Source organism: Rhinichthys klamathensis, unplaced genomic scaffold, assembly GCF_029890125.1.
Source record: "Rhinichthys klamathensis goyatoka isolate OS25496 unplaced genomic scaffold, OSU_Roscu_1.1 h1tg001107l_1, whole genome shotgun sequence".
Classification (NCBI taxonomy): Eukaryota; Metazoa; Chordata; class Actinopteri; order Cypriniformes; family Leuciscidae; genus Rhinichthys; species Rhinichthys klamathensis.
This window is the reverse complement of record NW_026607346.1, coordinates 21875-41479: the sequence shown is the minus strand read 5'-3', so window position 1 is coordinate 41479 and position 19605 is coordinate 21875. Positions and strand designations below refer to the sequence as shown.

The window sequence follows — 19605 nt, the reverse complement described above, 5'->3', positions numbered from 1 at the left end:
TTCGCGAACTAATGACTCATTTGAACCGATTCGTTTTAATGAATGGTTAAAACAACTGATCTGTCTGAATCGGTGTATAACTAATCGTTAACACTTTGTAATAAGGTTTCATTTATTACATAAATTACATAAAACAAATAAAACACTTGTTTTTTTCCCCCGAAAAAGCATATGACTACTTTTTTCCACACAATGCTATCATGAATCGATAAGAGAATCGTTAAAGAATCGGATCGATAAGCAGAATCGTCAGTGGCATTGATATTGATAAAATCTTATGTTTCTTATGATAACTGAGATAATGCTGCTAAATTTATTTATTTTTTTACCTTGAATGTCATTGCTCTAATTTATTTTTTATATTTTTCATATTTCATATTTTGTTCAAATGGTTATTATAGCCTATCTGCTGTTCAAATGTTCATTTATTAGTGTGTTATGATTGGAATGTTGTCCCAGTTTTAAAATAAAGCACAGCAATGATATTTGAGAGTGTTTCTCCCTTTTCAGGAAAAGTATCGAAAAAGTATCGAAATCGCAATTCTTGACTTGGTATCGGTATCGAAACAATAATTTTGGTATCGTGACAACACTACTACACACAGAACCACAGTTAGACCAGAGCAAGAAGTCGTCTACACACAGAACCACAGTTAAACCACAGCTAGAAGTCGTCTACACACAGAACCACAGTTAAACCACAGCAAGAAGTCGTCTACACACAGAACCACAGTTAAACCACAGCTAGAAGTCGTCTACACACAGAACCACAGTTAAACCACAGCAAGAAGTCGTCTACACACAGAACCACAGTTAAACCACAGCAAGAAGTCGTCTACACACAGACCCACAGTTAAACCACAGCAAGAAGTCGTCTACACACAGAACCACAGATAAACCACAGCAAGAAGTCGTCTAAACACAGAACCACAGTTAGACCAGAGCAAGAAGTCGTCTACACACAGAACCACAGTTAAACCAGAGCAAGAAGTCGTCTACACACAGAACCACAGTTAGACCACAGCAAGAAGTCGTCTACACACAGAACCACAGATAAACCACAGCAAGAAGTCGTCTACACACAGAACCACAGTTAAACCACAGCAAGAAGTCGTCTACACACAGAACCACAGTTAAACCACAGCAAGAAGTCGTCTACACACAGACCCACAGTTAAACCACAGCAAGAAGTCGTCTACACACAGAACCACAGATAAACCACAGCAAGAAGTCGTCTACACACAGAACCACAGTTAGACCAGAGCAAGAAGTCGTCTACACACAGAACCACAGTTAAACCAGAGCAAGAAGTCGTCTACACACAGAACCACAGTTAGACCACAGCAAGAAGTCGTCTACACACAGAACCACAGTTAAACCAGAGCAAGAAGTCGTCTACACACAGAACCACAGTTAAACCACAGCTAGAAGTCGTCTACACACAGAACCACAGTTAAACCAGAGCAAGAAGTCGTCTACACACAGAACCACAGTTAGACCACAGCTAGAAGTCGTCTACACACAGAACCACAGATAAACCACAGCTAGAAGTCGTCTACACACAGAACCACAGTTAAACCAGAGCAAGAAGTCGTCTACACACAGAACCACAGTTAAACCACAGCAAGAAGTCGTCTACACACAGACCCACAGTTAAACCACAGCAAGAAGTCGTCTACACACAGAACCACAGATAAACCACAGCAAGAAGTCGTCTACATACAAAACCACAGTTAAACCAGAGCAAGAAGTCGTCTACACACAGAACCACAGATAAACCACAGCAAGAAGTCGTCTACACACAAAACCACAGATAAACCACAGCAAGAAGTCGTCTACACACAGAACCACAGTTACACACGAGCAAGAAGTCGTCTACACACAGAACCACAGTTAAACCACAGCAAGAAGTCGTCTACACACAGAACCACAGATAAACCACAGCAAGAAGTCGTCTACACACAGAACCACAGATAAACCAGAGCAAGAAGTCGTCTACACACAGAACCACAGTTAAACCACAGCAAGAAGTCGTCTACACACAGAACCACAGATAAACCACAGCAAGAAGTCGTCTACACACAGAACCACAGATAAACCACAGCAAGAAGTCGTCTACACACAGAACCACAGTTACACACGAGCAAGAAGTCGTCTACACACAGAACCACAGATAAACCACAGCTAGAAGTCGTCTACACACAGAACCACAGATAAACCAGAGCAAGAAGTCGTCTACACACAGAACCACAGTTAGACCAGAGCAAGAAGTCGTCTACACACAGAACCACAGATAAACCACAGCAAGAAGTCGTCTACACACAGAACCACAGTTAAACCACAGCTAGAAGTCGTCTACACACAGAACCACAGTTAAACCACAGCTAGAAGTCGTCTACACACAGAACCACAGATAAACCACAGCAAGAAGTCGTCTACACACAGAACCACAGTTAAACCACAGCTAGAAGTCGTCTACACACAGAACCACAGTTAAACCACAGCTAGAAGTCGTCTACACACAGAACCACAGTTAAACCACAGCTAGAAGTCGTCTACACACAGAACCACAGATAAACCACAGCTAGAAGTCGTCTACACACAGAACCACAGATACACCACAGCAAGAAGTCGTCTACACACAGAACCACAGATAAACCACAGCTAGAAGTCGTCTACACACAGAACCACAGATAAACCACAGCAAGAAGTCGTCTACACACAGAACCACAGATACACCACAGCAAGAAGTCGTCTACACACAGAACCACAGATAAACCACAGCTAGAAGTCGTCTACACACAGAACCACAGTTAAACCACAGCAAGAAGTCGTCTACACACAGAACCACAGTTAAACCACAGCAAGAAGTTGTCTACACACAGAACCACAGATAAACCACAGCAAGAAGTCGTCTACACACAGAACCACAGTTAAACCACAGCAAGAAGTCGTCTACACACAGAACCACAGTTAAACCACAGCAAGAAGTCGTCTACACACAGAACCACAGTTAGACTACAGCAAGAAGTCGTCTACACACAGAACCACAGTTAAACCAGAGCAAGAAGTCGTCTACACACAGAACCACAGATAAACCACAGCAAGAAGTCGTCTACACACAGAACCACAGTTACACACGAGCAAGAAGTCGTCTACACACAGAACCACAGTTAAACCACAGCAAGAAGTCGTCTACACACAGAACCACAGATAAACCACAGCTAGAAGTCGTCTACACACAGAACCACAGTTAAACCACAGCAAGAAGTCGTCTACACACAGAACCACAGATACACACCAGCAAGAAGTCGTCTACACACAGAACCACAGTTAAACCACAGCAAGAAGTCGTCTACACACAGAACCACAGTTAAACCACAGCAAGAAGTCGTCTACACACAGAACCACAGTTAAACCACAGCAAGAAGTCGTCTACACACAGAACCACAGATAAACCACAGCAAGTCCATCTGAGTTTTAACAACATTTAGCTCTCACGAGTTATTAATACGGGAAGTTCGAATCTGTGAATATATTCCCAACTTTACTGAACTCCTTGAAATAAGCAGTGACTGTATTTCTTTATATTTATTTCCAAGTTCAAAATAAAACTTTATGAACCGCTTCATTGTTAATGTACAGAGCTGCCTGAAACACTGCCAGCGGGATATGAAAGTGTTTGTCCGAACTCACAACAGGTTTTGCAAGAAAACGCAAATATTTCTGCGAGAGAACGCAATAGCTTTGAAAAATATTTTTACCTCTCATCCCACACAACAGCAACAAGCAACAAGCAACAGCAACACGCAACAGCAACACGCAACAGCAACACAAAACAGCAACACGCAACAGCAACACGCAACAGCAACACAAAACAGCAACACACAACAGCAACACACAACAGCAACACACAACAGCAACACACAACAGCAACACGCAACAGCAACACACAACAGCAACACAAAACAGCAACACGCAACAGCAACACAAAACAGCAACACGCAACAGCAACAAGCAACAGCAACACGCAACAGCAACACAAAACAGCAACACACAACAGCAACACGCAACCGCAACACAAAACAGCAACACACAACAGCAACACGCAACAGCAACACAAAACAGCAACACGCAACAGCAACAAGCAACAGCAACACGCAACAGCAACACAAAACAGCAACACGCAACAGCAACACGCAACCGCAACACAAAACAGCAACACACAACAGCAACACACAACAGCAACACACAACAGCAACACACAACAGCAACACACAACAGCAACACACAACAGCAACACAAAACAGCAACACACAACAGCAACACACAACAGCAACACAAAACAGCAACACGCAACAGCAACACACAACAGCAACACACAACAGCAACACGCAACAGCAACACACAACAGCAACACACAACAGCAACACGCAACAGCAACACAAAACAGCAACACGCAACAGCAACACGCAACAGCAACACACAACAGCAACACACAACAGCAACACACAACAGCAACACAAAACAGCAACACACAACAGCAACACACAACAGCAACACAAAACAGCAACACGCAACAGCAACACGCAACAGCAACACACAACAGCAACACACAACAGCAACACGCAACAGCAACACAAAACAGCAACACACAACAGCAACACACAACAGCAACAGCAACACACAACAGCAACACACAACAGCAACACGCAACAGCAACACACAACAGCAACACACAACAGCAACACGCAACAGCAACACAAAACAGCAACACACAACAGCAACACGCAACAGCAACACACAACAGCAACACACAACAGCAACACACAACAGCAACACAAAACAGCAACACACAACAGCAACACGCAACAGCAACACGCAACAGAAACACGCAACAGCAACACACAACAGCAACACACAACAGCAACACACAACAGCAACACGAAACAGCAACACACAACAGCAACACACAACAGCAACACGAAACAGCAACACACAACAGCAACACGAAACAGCAACACACAACAGCAACACACAACAGCAACACACAACAGCAAAACACAACAGCAACAGCAACACGAAACAGCAACACACAACAGCAACACGAAACAGCAACACACAACAGCAACAGCAACACACAACAGCAACACACAACAGCAACACACAACAGCAACAGCAACACGAAACAGCAACACACAACAGCAACACGAAACAGCAACAGCAACACACAACAGCAACACGCAACAGCAACACGCAACAGCAACACAAAACAAAACAGCAACAGCAACACGCAACATGCAACACACAACAGCAACACACAACAGCAACACGCAACAGCAACACAAAACAGCAACAGCAACACACAACAGCAACACGCAACAGCAACACGCAACACACAACAGCAACAAGCAACAGCAACACGCAACAGCAACACACAACAGCAATACACAACAGCAACACGAAACAGCAACACGCAACAGCAACACACAACAGCAACACGAAACAGCAACACACAACAGCAACACGAAACAGCAACACACAACAGCAACACAAAACAGCAACAGCAACACACAACAGCAACACGCAACAGCAACACGAAACAGCAACACACAACAGCAACACACAACAGCAACAGCAACACGAAACAGCAACACACAACAGCAACACACAACAGCAACACACAACAGCAACAGCAACACGAAACAGCAACACACAACAGCAACACGAAACAGCAACACACAACAGCAACAGCAACACACAACAGCAACACACAACAGCAACACACAACAGCAACAGCAACACGAAACAGCAACACACAACAGCAACACGAAACAGCAACAGCAACACACAACAGCAACACGCAACAGCAACACGCAACAGCAACACAAAACAAAACAGCAACAGCAACACGCAACATGCAACACACAACAGCAACACACAACAGCAACACGCAACAGCAACACAAAACAGCAACAGCAACACACAACAGCAACACGCAACAGCAACACGCAACACACAACAGCAACAAGCAACAGCAACACGCAACAGCAACACACAACAGCAACACACAACAGCAACACGAAACAGCAACACGCAACAGCAACACACAACAGCAACACGAAACAGCAACACACAACAGCAACACGAAACAGCAACACACAACAGCAACACAAAACAGCAACAGCAACACACAACAGCAACACGCAACAGCAACACGCAACAGCAACACAAAACAAAACAGCAACAGCAACACGCAACATGCAACACACAACAGCAACACACAACAGCAACACGCAACAGCAACACACAACAGCAACACGCAACAGCAACACAAAACAGCAACAGCAACACACAACAGCAACACGCAACAGCAACACGCAACACACAACAGCAACAAGCAACAGCAACACGCAACAGCAACACACAACAGCAACACACAACAGCAACACACAACAGCAACACGCAACAGCGCCGCATTTTTTCTCTGAAACGTGCAGCGCTCATATTTAAATCATCACTTGTTTAAGTTTAAATATCACATACCTATTCCTGTTTTTCAATCCCCAAATTGAAGATTGTTAAGACATTTGATTATTGTACTCCTAAATACACTATAGTTCACACACATCTATTTTAGTCACAAATTCTCAAGCCCAGCTGTACGAATTTAGTTTTATTTATTTTATTACCTCAACTTAAAGTCCCCATGAATTCAAAATTGACCATACTTACTTTGTTTGCCTAAAATGATCGTTTTGTGGTGAACAATTCATCCATTCAAGTCAATCCACACAAATTTTTTTGGCTTCGTAATCTTTAATCAAAATCTGAAATTTCCCCTCCCCCTTCCCTGATGACGTAGGTTTGACGGTTTGGGCGTCTGTTTAACATCCGTAATCACGCCCCTCCAACTGACAGTAGACAGGCTGAATGAAAACACCTACTTTTCTAGATCCAATCAGGTGCTAGTTGTAAAAAAAGGCCACGCCCACTAGTTTGCCTCATTTAGTATTCCGTTTCTCTCGGAAATACGTCACAACACTGGAGAAAAGTCGTTTGCAACTTCCGGTTCACGGGGACTTTAAACTAAACAAAATGAGAAATGTTGCCTTAGCAACTAGCTGAAATAATACATTTTTATTTTATTTCAATTAATTATTTTTTTTATTTTAGTTAATGATAATAACCCTGGGAAGAATCTAATTTCATTTCAACACAAGTTTGAGCAGCCGTTAAGTCTTTACTCACACAGCAGGAAGAGTGAGTTGGGCTTGGTGTGGAAGTCGGGGAAGTAGAGCCACTTGATGACGTTGGAGTCCATGCTGGACGACGGGCTTCTCCACGGGTAATCTGAACCACAGCAGACAGACAGAAATACAGTCAGGGTCATCTTCAAGACCTGGATTAATTTTTTTTAAAGTATTTATTTAACATTTTTAGTGCAAAGCATGGTAAAACATATATTCACAGGAAGTACAAATAAAATATCCATCTTTTTTTCTTTCTTTTTTTTAATAATGAGGCAGTGAAAAGCACAATGTAACATACCATTAAAGGACTTCAAGGCCTGAATTTGTTGCTGGTTGAGGAACTTACCTTCAAGTCAGCATGAAATCAAAATAGGCAATTCTTGTTTTTATTTTTATTCGAAATGATTAATCAGTGCACATCATCATTATTGTGTTAAATTCATGTTCTGGTAATGTTGAATGAGAATCAGTTCCTCTTGCAGCATCTCTTCTCTTCTCTGATGATGTGGGCGGGGCTATAACCTGTCACTCACATGAGATCAGCCAATAGCAAACCACAACCATCCAATCAGTTCCACACGGACACAATCAAGCCCCGCCCACATTTGTTCTTGTTCCAGAAGCGTTTCACTCGGATATACGACACAATCAGGGTTTGAAATTAACTTTTTCACTCACTGGCCAATTTGGCTTCTAAATTTTTAAGTTACCGGCCATTCAGAGCTTCTACTAGCCAATAAATAAATAAATAAATAAATAACAAAAGAAAAGACATAAACCTGCTTAACTACGTAACAGCTTATAAAATAAAATTTGTATTTCATACATTAATTTCTTATTTCAAACAAAATCCTGTCATCCAGCATCTCCTCTCTTCCTCTTTGTCTTTCTCTTTCTCTTAGATGGACAGATCAATACAGTACAAAGAACATCAAAAACATGTCGGATGTTGGAAAATAACAATGTTTTTCTGTAAACCAAATGCTTTTTAATCTTCACTATTGTTTCAATGCAAATGAACAAGCGCGCCGTTATTTGTTGTGTAGTGACGTGTGTGTGTGTGTGTGTGTGTGTTCAAGTAAGCCAGATATGAGCAGATTTTGCGCAATACACTGTATTTAATATATCATGATGACTCGCAGATTTGTCTGACACGAACTTCCCCAGCAAAGTGAGTAAACATAATAAGTAACACACCAAATTAGCCAGTGATTAAACAGCGTTAGTGCCACAGTCGAGTTTTACCCGCGTCTGGCGAGTGTTAATGTCAAACCCTGGGCACAATAGAGAATAAAGGACCGTCTCGTTTAAAGCACACTGATCATCACTCACCTGTGCAGGCGGCAGGAGGGATACCGATGCACATCAGGTACTGGAAGGACAGCATGAAGGCCAAGAAACAGCAATACTTGGACCAGACGTGAGCGATGGCTCTCCTCCGACGCTGAAACATCACCGCTATCAGACCGAACGCGTGCAGCATGGCATAGAAATCCATCCGCTGGCCAATCACGTTCACCGCTAACAGAAAACAGGTCTGGAGAATTCAAGTTAGGATAATAATGGGTACATCTGATAGTATCAGTCAAGTCTCCTTCATTTCTACAGCATTTTCAACAATACGGACTGTTTCAAAGCAGCTTTAACGTGATAATAGGAAATTAACACTGAGATTGCTCTAGAATAAAGTTATTGTCCAGCTAAAGTTAGTTTCGATTGATTCACTTCCGTTGCAAAGATCACTACACACAAATTAAAATTCAATATCAATCACGTATCCCTGATGCATTATATTGTGGTTTATCGGTCTCAACAGTGTGTTAGCAATCTGAGCTTCCGCAGATCATCTATTAGAGACCATCAGGTGAGACGGGATCCTGCAGAGCAAACCAGTGTCTGGACAGAACAAAAACTGGACCCTAAAAGGGTGAACATCATTTTGCCAAGTAGGACATGTTCCTGGGCCAATCAAACATAAGCTGCGTTTCCATTACCCTTCAAAAATTGCGCAAATTGAAATTGAGAATTGAAAATACGCCCAATTGCGCCAAATTTTTTATTTTATTTTTAAATTACGTGAGCATGAGGATTTTCAGTCAGTTCGAAAAAGGAATATTTCGCAAAACTGCAATAGATCGCATAACATCGGTTAATGGAAACGTCGTCACTTCGCGAAATCTTTTTTTTTTTTTGCAAATCTGTATTGGAAACGCGGCTATAGTCCTAACCCTAAATGTAACCGCAGCCCTAAGCCTTATCCTAAAGCAATCCCTACAATCTGTTTCAGGATCAACAGATATTAATGCAGGAACATATCCACTATAGCGGCACTGTTCACTGTCATATATCAATGACAGACAGATTTTAAACTACCGTTCAACAGTTTGGGGACTTTTATTAATCAAGGATGCATTAAATTGATCAGAAGTGACAGTAAAGACTTGTATAAAGTAGGGGTGACCCCGAATAGTCGAAGATTCGATGCTTCGATAGGAGGAGCCTGATTCGACTACCAATCTCACGGTCGAATCTTCGCAGATGTGTTATTAAACGAGGATTATGTCATGTTGGCTATATGAGTGTGCTCAATGTCTGATCTCACATTATAGAACTACTGGTTTTCTGTCAATACGTTAATATACAGCCTATTATGATAATGCTGTCAATAAAAATGTGCAAAGAAAGAAGCTTTTAATACATATTTTTTAACGTGCGTGCAGCGTGAATAAATCCAAACACCCCGAGACAGATTTAAGTTTCACTTTCGATCCGTGACCGACAGAGGAGCGTCTTGTCGGCAGGGATTTAAATCTTTAAAAATGTCTGGGATAAGACAATCTAAAGATGCACACCATCAGAAGGATATTCTCCAAGGCTGGATTTAGCATCAGGAAAACCATGATCGCACTTCTGCCGGCCAACGTTAACAGGTTGGTTTTCCTCGGGACATTCTGAAACGCTTAACGTGAAAAAAAGCTTTTAAAACGCTTAAATGGCACTTCTACGTGCTTAATGTATGTACACAGTAGGCTACACACCTTAAGAAACCATTCTATGTGCAGATAAGCAGATGAACCCAGAATATGAACGCAACGCGTTTCTCCTATAGAAAGTTACGTAAAGCTTTTTCTTTAACGGTTTTCTATGGGAGGAAAATGTTTAACGTACCTAGGCTATAATAAAACGTGTTGCGTTCATATTCTGGGCTCATCTGCTTTTCTGTAGGCTATATAGTATGCTTTATTAATAAGGTGTGTACAGAATTTGATCTTTTAATATAACAGTTTTAGGACAAAGCCGTTAAGCGCTTTTCACGTTAAGCGTTTTAGAATGTATTTTATCCGCGCACACAATTTGAAAACAGTGTTGTTTTTGGCAGCCCTTTTAGTTTTAGTCTTAGTCTTTTGGACGAAAATGCTTTTTAGTTTTAGTCACATTTTAGTCACTTAAAAACTTCATAGTTTTAGTCAAGTTTTAGTCGACGAAAACGCAAAAAGGTTTTAATCAAGTTTTAGTCAATTTTAGTAAAAAATAAAAAATAAATAGTCTTTAAAAAATAGAGAAAATAAAATGCGGCTGTGTCAAAATTGGTATCAAGTTCAAAAATAGAAAAGAAATAAAAGTGCCACTTTGCAATCTGTTAAAAAAAGAAAAGAATAGAAATCCATTTGGCAAGACAGGTCTATTTATCCCTGCATTAGTGGCTGCAATGAGCCTGTTTTGAATTGCACAATTTCTCAAAAGTCATGCTCAATGTTCAGCTGAGATCTGTACCTTGTTTTCAGTGAAACTGAAACAGCTGAAAAGCCCATCTCACAGAGATATGATGTGGCAAAGGGAGGAAAAATACACACAGCTCTCTGCCTTTAGCCTACTTAAAAACGTGATATATATATATATATTTTTTTTTTAAATAGATAAAATAGACATAACATACTGTGTTTGATATGGGATTAAAATGATGGGTAGTGTATCGGCAGTGTATAAGATATAAACTAATGATAATTACTTTATTATTCCTTTGTTCCGATCAGAGCATGTGAGTGGAGAGCGCGTTTCTGAATATTCCTCCGCTCGCTCATTCAGCTCAGGGTCGCGCTCGACCCAGAATGGCCTGCTGGTTCGAGAATATGTGGAATAAGAGCTGCCTCCGACTAAAGTTTGTATTCTAGTCGACTAGTAGTTCTTCATTTAAGCCATTAGTGGACAAATCGCCCCTTTATATTAATTTAATTACTTAAATAGGCTATACGGGATTGAGCGTTATAGCCGCACTCGAGTGCACGACCGCACGCATAAAGCTTGCCACAAAGAACCGGCAAAAGTAATGATTATGAATGTGTAAAAAAACAGCAAGGAGACATTTAATTGTTTATTAATAAACTGGTGTTTTCGGTGTCACTGCAAAGATGAAATTGACGATGCGGACTCGCCATGAACGAATAAAGATAAAAAGGCATAAAACGGAAAATTTCCTCCCGTTCTGGAGGAGACCTGTCACGGCAGTGGGGCGCGATTATACTGAAACTGAAAGTATGTCCATAAATCATCTCGTCGTTTCCGACCACCAAGCCCGTTTATTGGCTTCGCCGCCATGGTCCTTCGAAGATGTGTGGCGAGTGACTAGCCGCAGCCGCAGAACTATTCGCTATGAAGCTGTGTTGTTGTGTGGAATCTGGTGCGCGCGCGGCATGGGTACCCAAAACAATGATAGGAAGTGGCAGCATTGCTGATACTTTTTTAGCTCAAGACAGATTTCACGCAAAATAGGCAGAAATGACATGCATTGCGAACGTCAGACTTATAGTCATTTTCGTTCCGTCTCGTCTTGTCAACGAAAACTCGAAAATGTCTCGCCATGTTTTAGTCAACTTAGAGCCATTTTTAGCTAGTCATCGTCGCGTTATCGTCATAAAAAAAAGTGCGTCAGCGAAATAATTTCGTTATCGTCATCGTTGACGAAAACAACATTGTTTGAAAAGACTCAAACGGACACAGGCCGAGTGAAAGACTGGATTTTGTTTTCTCGATCAGGTATGGGTACAAGTGATTTCAAAACATTTCAGCCGGTTCTAATTTGATTTTTGGATTCTGTGAACAAGTTTAGCTAAAAAGACTGCCGCTCCAGTTTAGCTTTTATTGTTGTTTCTGCAGTTAAAAAGACAAAGTTGACAATCCTGGTCCTACTTTCGTTATTTTAATAATTTCTTTATTTTTATTTTATTAATTGATCACTCAGGGTGATCTAATTTAACTATTTGTGACTTGTGTTTTGAATATTTGTTCCCCTGCACTTTAGGCATTTTGCACACATTTGTTCTGCTTCTTGTGACTTGATTCTGACTTATTTCGTTTTGTATTTTTATTTATTATAAATGTATATTGTGTTCTTAATTGTTGATTATTTTTCAGTGCATCGATGTTGCGCTGTAGGCCTACTTAGAGCATGCTCGTACAGGCAATTCAGCCGATTTAATTTGATTTGCATGTGAAATGCAAATCCTATCTGCAGTGTGGCCTTTCTGCAGTTATTTATGTTATTTCTTAGTTTTATTGATCCAAAATGTTGTTATACATTTTCTTCTATATCTTTGTGTGATGTTCTGTACATCGCGGCTTTAAAATGTTAAAGCCCCGCCCCCTCCCCAACACCACACACATGATTCGACTATTAGTCGACTATAGGCAGAACTTGACGAATCTGATTCGACTATGAAAATCCTTAGTCGGGGACACCCCTAGTATAAAGTTACAAAAGATTATATTTCAAATAAATGCTGTTCTTTTGAACTTTCTATTCATCAAAGAATCCTGAAAAATAAAATGTATGACGCTTTCCACAATAATATGAAGCTGTTTTCAACACTGATAATAATCATAAATGTTTCTTGAGCATCAGATCATCATATTAGAGTGATTTCTGAAGGATCATGTGACACTGAAGACTGGAGTAATGATGCTGGAAATCAGCTTTGATCACAGGAATAAATTACACTTTACTGTATATTCACATAGAAAACTGCTGATTTACACTGGAATAATATTTCACTGTTTTTGCTGTATTTCTGATCAAATAAACACAGCCATGATGAGCAGAAGAGACTTCTGTCATAAAAAATCTTACCGACCGCAAGCTTTTAAAAGAGTGTATTTACTCACTGATTAGCACAATGATGGAATTACCTCAAGACCAAATTTGTAGAAAAAGTAGTTGATGAAATATTTGGCGCAGTTGACGATGCCGTCGTCCAAATGTTGCCGTGTGATGTTGTGGAAGATGGTTCTCGTGACTGGAGGGGTGAGGTTGCTTTTCATACGGTAGAAATCCTGGTGACGGTAAATCGTCACCTCGAACGCCAAGAGGGCCAACATCAATAAATTATTCTGTGTGGGGAAAAGAAAGGTTAAGGATTTAAAGGGATAGTTCACCCAAACATGTAAACTCTGTCAGTAATGACTCTCCCTCATGTTGTTCAAACCCGTAAGACTTTCGTTCATCTTCGGAACACAATTTAAGATATTTTTGATTAAATCTGAGAGCTGGATCACTCCTCCATAGGCTTCTATTGTTATTGAAACTTGCCGGCCCAGAAAAGTTAGTAAAGACATTGTTAAAATAGTCTGAGTGACGACAGTGGCTCAACCTTAAGTTTATCAAGCGACGAGAATACTTTCTGTGCGCAAAAACAAACAAAAATAACGACTTTATTCAACTCTTCATCTCCTGTGTGGGCCTCGAGTGAGTTCACTTAGTGTAACAGCGCAGCGCTTCTGTGTACGTCACACACACACACACACACACACACACACATGACCAGCGTCGGCCAATAGTGAGCCTGCGTGTGACGTACAACACAGAAGCGCTGCGCAGTTACACTACGTGAACTCACTCGAGGCCCATTATTAAGACTACACTGTTTACCAAAAGGAAAAAGGGGACTCTTATTATGAAGTATGGTGTATGGTTAACTTCTGATGTTAGTCTTTGAGTGTGTGTACGTACCCTCAGGTTCTCCAGTAGTGGAGAGAACTTTCTGAGCCCGATCCAGTTGGCCGGGTCCACCGGGCCGCTGTAGAGAAGAGACTTGGCCATGTCCGACCTCTGCGCCTCGGTGTAGTTATCAGGCTTCAGGAGAGAAGCAGACACTGGCTCGTTCACATGCACAACTGATGAATCTGAATGTCGTGTTTACATGAGCGCTGAACATGTGATCGGGTCGATGTGCGCGTTTATGTGTCACAAGCTTCAAATCGGATTATATTTTTTGACATGCGCTCACTGCACGAATATACAGTTTCCCGCTGTTTGCGCATAATAACCATTCTCCTACATCGGTTCTTTATTGGTTTTAAACGTTAGACTTGATATTTATTCAGTTCTGGTCATAATTTGGAGACGATGAGCGTATGAACCGCTGTGCCGCTGCTTATATTGATCACGCAGTCAAACTGCCCAAAACCAGTCGTCTGTGGATGAGAAAAACAAGCACTGGCGGCCGTCGTCCTGCTCCACTTCACAGACACTGAGGGAAAGGAGGATTATAGGACGACGGGACACTCCTTTATATTCACTTCATTCAACAGGAAGAACAGCTCGTTCAGCGCATCATTACGCTATTTCTACATCATTACGCGATTTCTACGTCATTACGCTATTTCTACATCATTACGCTATTTCTACATCATTACACTATTTCTACGTCATTACGCCATTTCTACATCATTACGCTATTTCTACATCATTACGCTATTTCTACATCATTACGCTATTTCTACGTCATTACGCTATTCCTATGTCATTACGCTATTTCTACGTCATTACGCTATTTCTACGTCATTACGCTATTTCTACGTCATTACGCTATTTCTACGTCATTACGCTATACCTACGTCATTACGCTATTTCAACATCATTACGCTATTTCTACGTCATTACGCTATTTCTGTCATTATGTTATTTCTACGTCATTACGCTATTTCTACGTCATTACGCTATTTCTACTTCATTACGCTATTTCTACGTCATTACGCTATTTAAACATCTTTACGCTATTTCTACGTCATTACGCTATTTCTGTCATTATGTTATTTCTACGTCATTACGCTATTTCTACGTCATCACGCTATTTCTACATCATTACGCTATTTCTATGTCATTACGCTATTTCAACGTCATTACGCTATTTCTACGTCATTACGCTATTTCAACGTCATTACGCTATTTCTACTTCATTGCGCTATTTCTACGTCATTGCGCTATTTCAACGTCATTACGCTATTACTACGTCATTACGCTATTTCTACGTCATTACGCTATTCCTGCGCTATTTCAACGTCATTACGCTATTTCTACGTCATTACGCTATTCCTACGTCATTACGCTATTCCTACGTCATTACGCTATTCCTACGTCATTACGCTATTTCTACTTCATTACGCTATTTCTACGTCATTACGCTATTTCAACATCATTACGCTATTTCTACGTCATCACGCTATTTCTACATCATTACGCTATTTCTACGTCATTACGCTATTTCAACGTCATTACGCTATTTCTACGTCATTACGCTATTTCTACGTCATCACGATATTTCAACATCATTACGCTATTTCAACGTCATAACGCTATTTCAACATCATTACGCTATTTCTACGTCATCACGCTATTTCTACATCATTACGCTATTTCTACGTCATTACGCTATTTCAACGTCATTACGCTATTTCTACGTCATTACGCTATTTCAACGTCATTACGCTATTTCAACGTCATTACGCTATTTCTACGTCATTACGCTATTTCTGTCATTACGTTATTTCTACGTCATTACGCTATTTCTACGTCATTACGCTATTTCTACGTCATCACGCTATTTCTACATCATTACGCTATTTCTACGTCATTACGCTATTTCAACGTCATTACGCTATTTCTACGTCATTACGCTATTTCAACGTTATTACGCTATTTCAACGTCATTACGCTATTTCTACGTCATCACGATATTTCAACATCATTACGCTATTTCAACGTCATTACGCTATTTCAACGTCATTACGTTATTTCTACGTCATTACGCTATTTCTACGTCATCACGATATTTCAACGTCATTACGCTATTTCTACGTCATTAGGCTATTTCAACGTCATTACGCTATTTCAACGTCATTACGCTATTTCTGTCATTATGTTATTTCTACGTCATCACGCTATTTCTACATCATTACGCTATTTCTACATCATTACGCTATTTCTACGTCATCACGCTATTTCTACATCATTACGCTATTTCTACGTCATTACGCTATTTCAACGTCATTACGCTATTTCTACGTCATTACGCTATTTCAACGTTATTACGCTATTTCAACGTCATTACGCTATTTCTACGTCATTACGCTATTTCTACGTCATCACGATATTTCAACATCATTACGCTATTTCAACGTCATTACGCTATTTCAACGTCATTACGTTATTTCTACGTCATTACGCTATTTCTACGTCATCACGATATTTCAACGTCATCACGCTATTTCTACATCATTACGCTATTTCTACGTCATTACGCTATTTCAACGTCATTACGCTATTTCTGTCATTATGTTATTTCTACTTCATTGCGCTATTTCTACGTCATTGCGCTATTTCAACGTCATTACGCTATTACTACGTCATTACGCTATTTCTACGTCATTACGCTATTCCTGCGCTATTTCAACGTCATTACGCTATTTCTACGTCATTACGCTATTTCTACGTCATTACGCTATTCCTACGTCATTACGCTATTCCTACGTCATTACGCTATTTCTACTTCATTACGCTATTTCTACGTCATTACGCTATTTCAACATCATTACGCTATTTCTACGTCATCACGCTATTTCTACATCATTGCGCTATTTCTACGTCATTACGCTATTTCAACGTCATTACGCTATTTCTACGTCATTACGCTATTTCAATGTCATTACGCTATTTCAACGTCATTACGCTATTTCTACGTCATTACGCTATTTCTGTCATTACGTTATTTCTACGTCATTACGCTATTTCTACGTCATTACGCTATTTCTACGTCATCACGCTATTTCTACATCATTACGCTATTTCTACGTCATTACGCTATTTCAACGTCATTACGCTATTTCTACGTCATTACGCTATTTCAACGTTATTACGCTATTTCAACGTCATTACGCTATTTCTACGTCATTACGCTATTTCTACGTCATCACGATATTTCAACATCATTACGCTATTTCAACGTCATTACGCTATTTCAACGTCATTACGTTATTTCTACGTCATTACGCTATTTCTACGTCATCACGATATTTCAACGTCATTACGCTATTTCTACGTCATTAGGCTATTTCAACGTCATTACGCTATTTCAACGTCATTACGCTATTTCAACGTCATTACGCTATTTCAACGTCATTATGTTATTTCTACATCATTACGCTATTTCTACGTCATTACGCTATTTCTACGTCATCACGCTATTTCTACATCATTACGCTATTTCTACGTCATTACGCTTTTTCAACGTCATTACGCTATTTCCACGTCATTACGCTATTTCAGCGTCATTCAGCTATTTCTACGTCATTACGCTATTTCAACGTCATTACGCTATTTCTACGTCATTACGCTATTTCTACATCATTACGCTATTTCTACGTCATTACGCTATTTCTACATCATTACGCTATTTCTACGTCATTACGCTATTTCCATGTCATTACGCTATTTCAACGTCATTCAGCTATTTCTACATCATTACGCTATTTCTACATCATTACGCTATTTCTACGTCATTACGCTATTTCCATGTCATTACGCTATTTCTACATCATTACGCTATTTCTACGTCATTACGCTATTTCCATGTCATTACGCTATTTCAACGTCATTCAGCTATTTCTACGTCATTACGCTATTTCTACGTCATCACGATATTTCTACATCATTGCACATGCGCAGTCCTTTCAGTTTCAGTTTTCAATCCGATCCAGTGTTTACATGTTCTGTCGATCGGATTAGAAAAGGAATAAACCACGCCTTTCAATCCGATGGAAATTTAATTCGTATCGAGCTCAGTCGGATCGGTTAATGTGTTTACAGGAAGGCTTTTCAGTCCGATTGAGCCGTGAATTACTAACGGATGATTTGGTTGCATGTAAACGCAGCCAATGAGAACGAGCATGTCCACTTCACGCATGTACTGAGGGGTGCAGGAGTCTCACCATGCTGCAGTTCTTTGAGTATGTGGAAGGGTTAATGGAGGTGAGCTGGTACAGCATCTTGCAGACGATGATGACGCAGGTCCAGACGGTACACACACTCGACGCCAGCGATCTGAACTGGGAGAACGGCAGCGCGAAGGCCCAGCTCACCAGGAACACGTAGTTAAACAGCGACACCTGAGAACGACACGTTTCTGCTGATCATCAACCCTTTACACACTAAAGAATCGCCACTGACTAACAAATCTTAGTAAATTTGGCAAACATGTATGAATAAAAATATATTAATGTACATTTTGTAATTTCTTTTTTGAAAAGAATTCTTTAAATTGATCAAAAGATTTTCATTTCAAACTAGAAAAAGTTCGTCGAGACAAACTTTAAGTTGGCTTGTGAAAGTTTGGACCGCAAAGTTTGAAGAAGTTTAAATTAGTTTGAAGTTTAAATTAGTTCAAAGTAGTTTATAGTTTAACTTAGTTTAAAGTTTAAAGTAGTTTAAATTAATTTAAAGTTTAAATTAGTTTGAATTTTAAAGTAGTTTGAAGTTTAAATTAGTTTGAAAGTTAAAGTAGTTTAAAGTTTAAATAAGTTTGAATTTTAAAGTAGTTTGAAGTTTAAATTAGTTTAAAGTAGTTTAAAGTTTTAAATAGTTTAAAGTTCAAAGTAGTTTAAAGGTTAAAGTATAGTTTCAAGTAATTAAATGTTGCTAGGGTGTTTCTAGTGGGTTGCTAAGGTGTTGTGGGTGGTTGCTAGGTGGTTTCTAAGGTATTTTGAGTGGTTGCTAGGGTGTTCTGGGTGGTTGCTAGGGTGTTCTAGGGTATTTTAGGTGGTTGCTATGGTGTTGCTAGGGTGTTTTAAGGTATTTTGGGTGGTTGCTAGGGTGTTGTTAGGGTGTTCTAAGGTATTTTGGGTGGTTGCTATGGTGTTGCTAGGGTGTTCTGAGGTATTTCGGGTGGTTGCTAGGGTGTTGCTAGGGTGTTCTAAGGTATTTTTGGTGGTTGCTAGGGTGTTGCTAGGGTGTTCTAAGGTATTTTGGGTGGTTGCTATGGTGTTGCTAGGGTGTTCTAAGTTATTTTGGGTGGTTGCTAGGGTG

General features: G+C 40.1%; 1 protein-coding gene across 1 annotated transcript in view; it reads right to left on the bottom strand.

Annotated features, from left to right (window-relative positions):
- Nucleotides 1-19605, bottom strand: part of LOC130079528 (piezo-type mechanosensitive ion channel component 2-like) — a gene marked incomplete at both ends in the record, with an annotated part of 101936 nt that overhangs the window by 63465 nt on the left and 18866 nt on the right. Inside the window, 5 exons of the mRNA XM_056244807.1 lie at nucleotides 7252-7353; nucleotides 8586-8790; nucleotides 13437-13637; nucleotides 14257-14379; nucleotides 18513-18689. Of these exons, the coding sequence (XP_056100782.1) occupies nucleotides 7252-7353; nucleotides 8586-8790; nucleotides 13437-13637; nucleotides 14257-14379; nucleotides 18513-18689 (808 nt within the window). The remainder of the gene's footprint in view (nucleotides 1-7251; nucleotides 7354-8585; nucleotides 8791-13436; nucleotides 13638-14256; nucleotides 14380-18512; nucleotides 18690-19605) is intronic.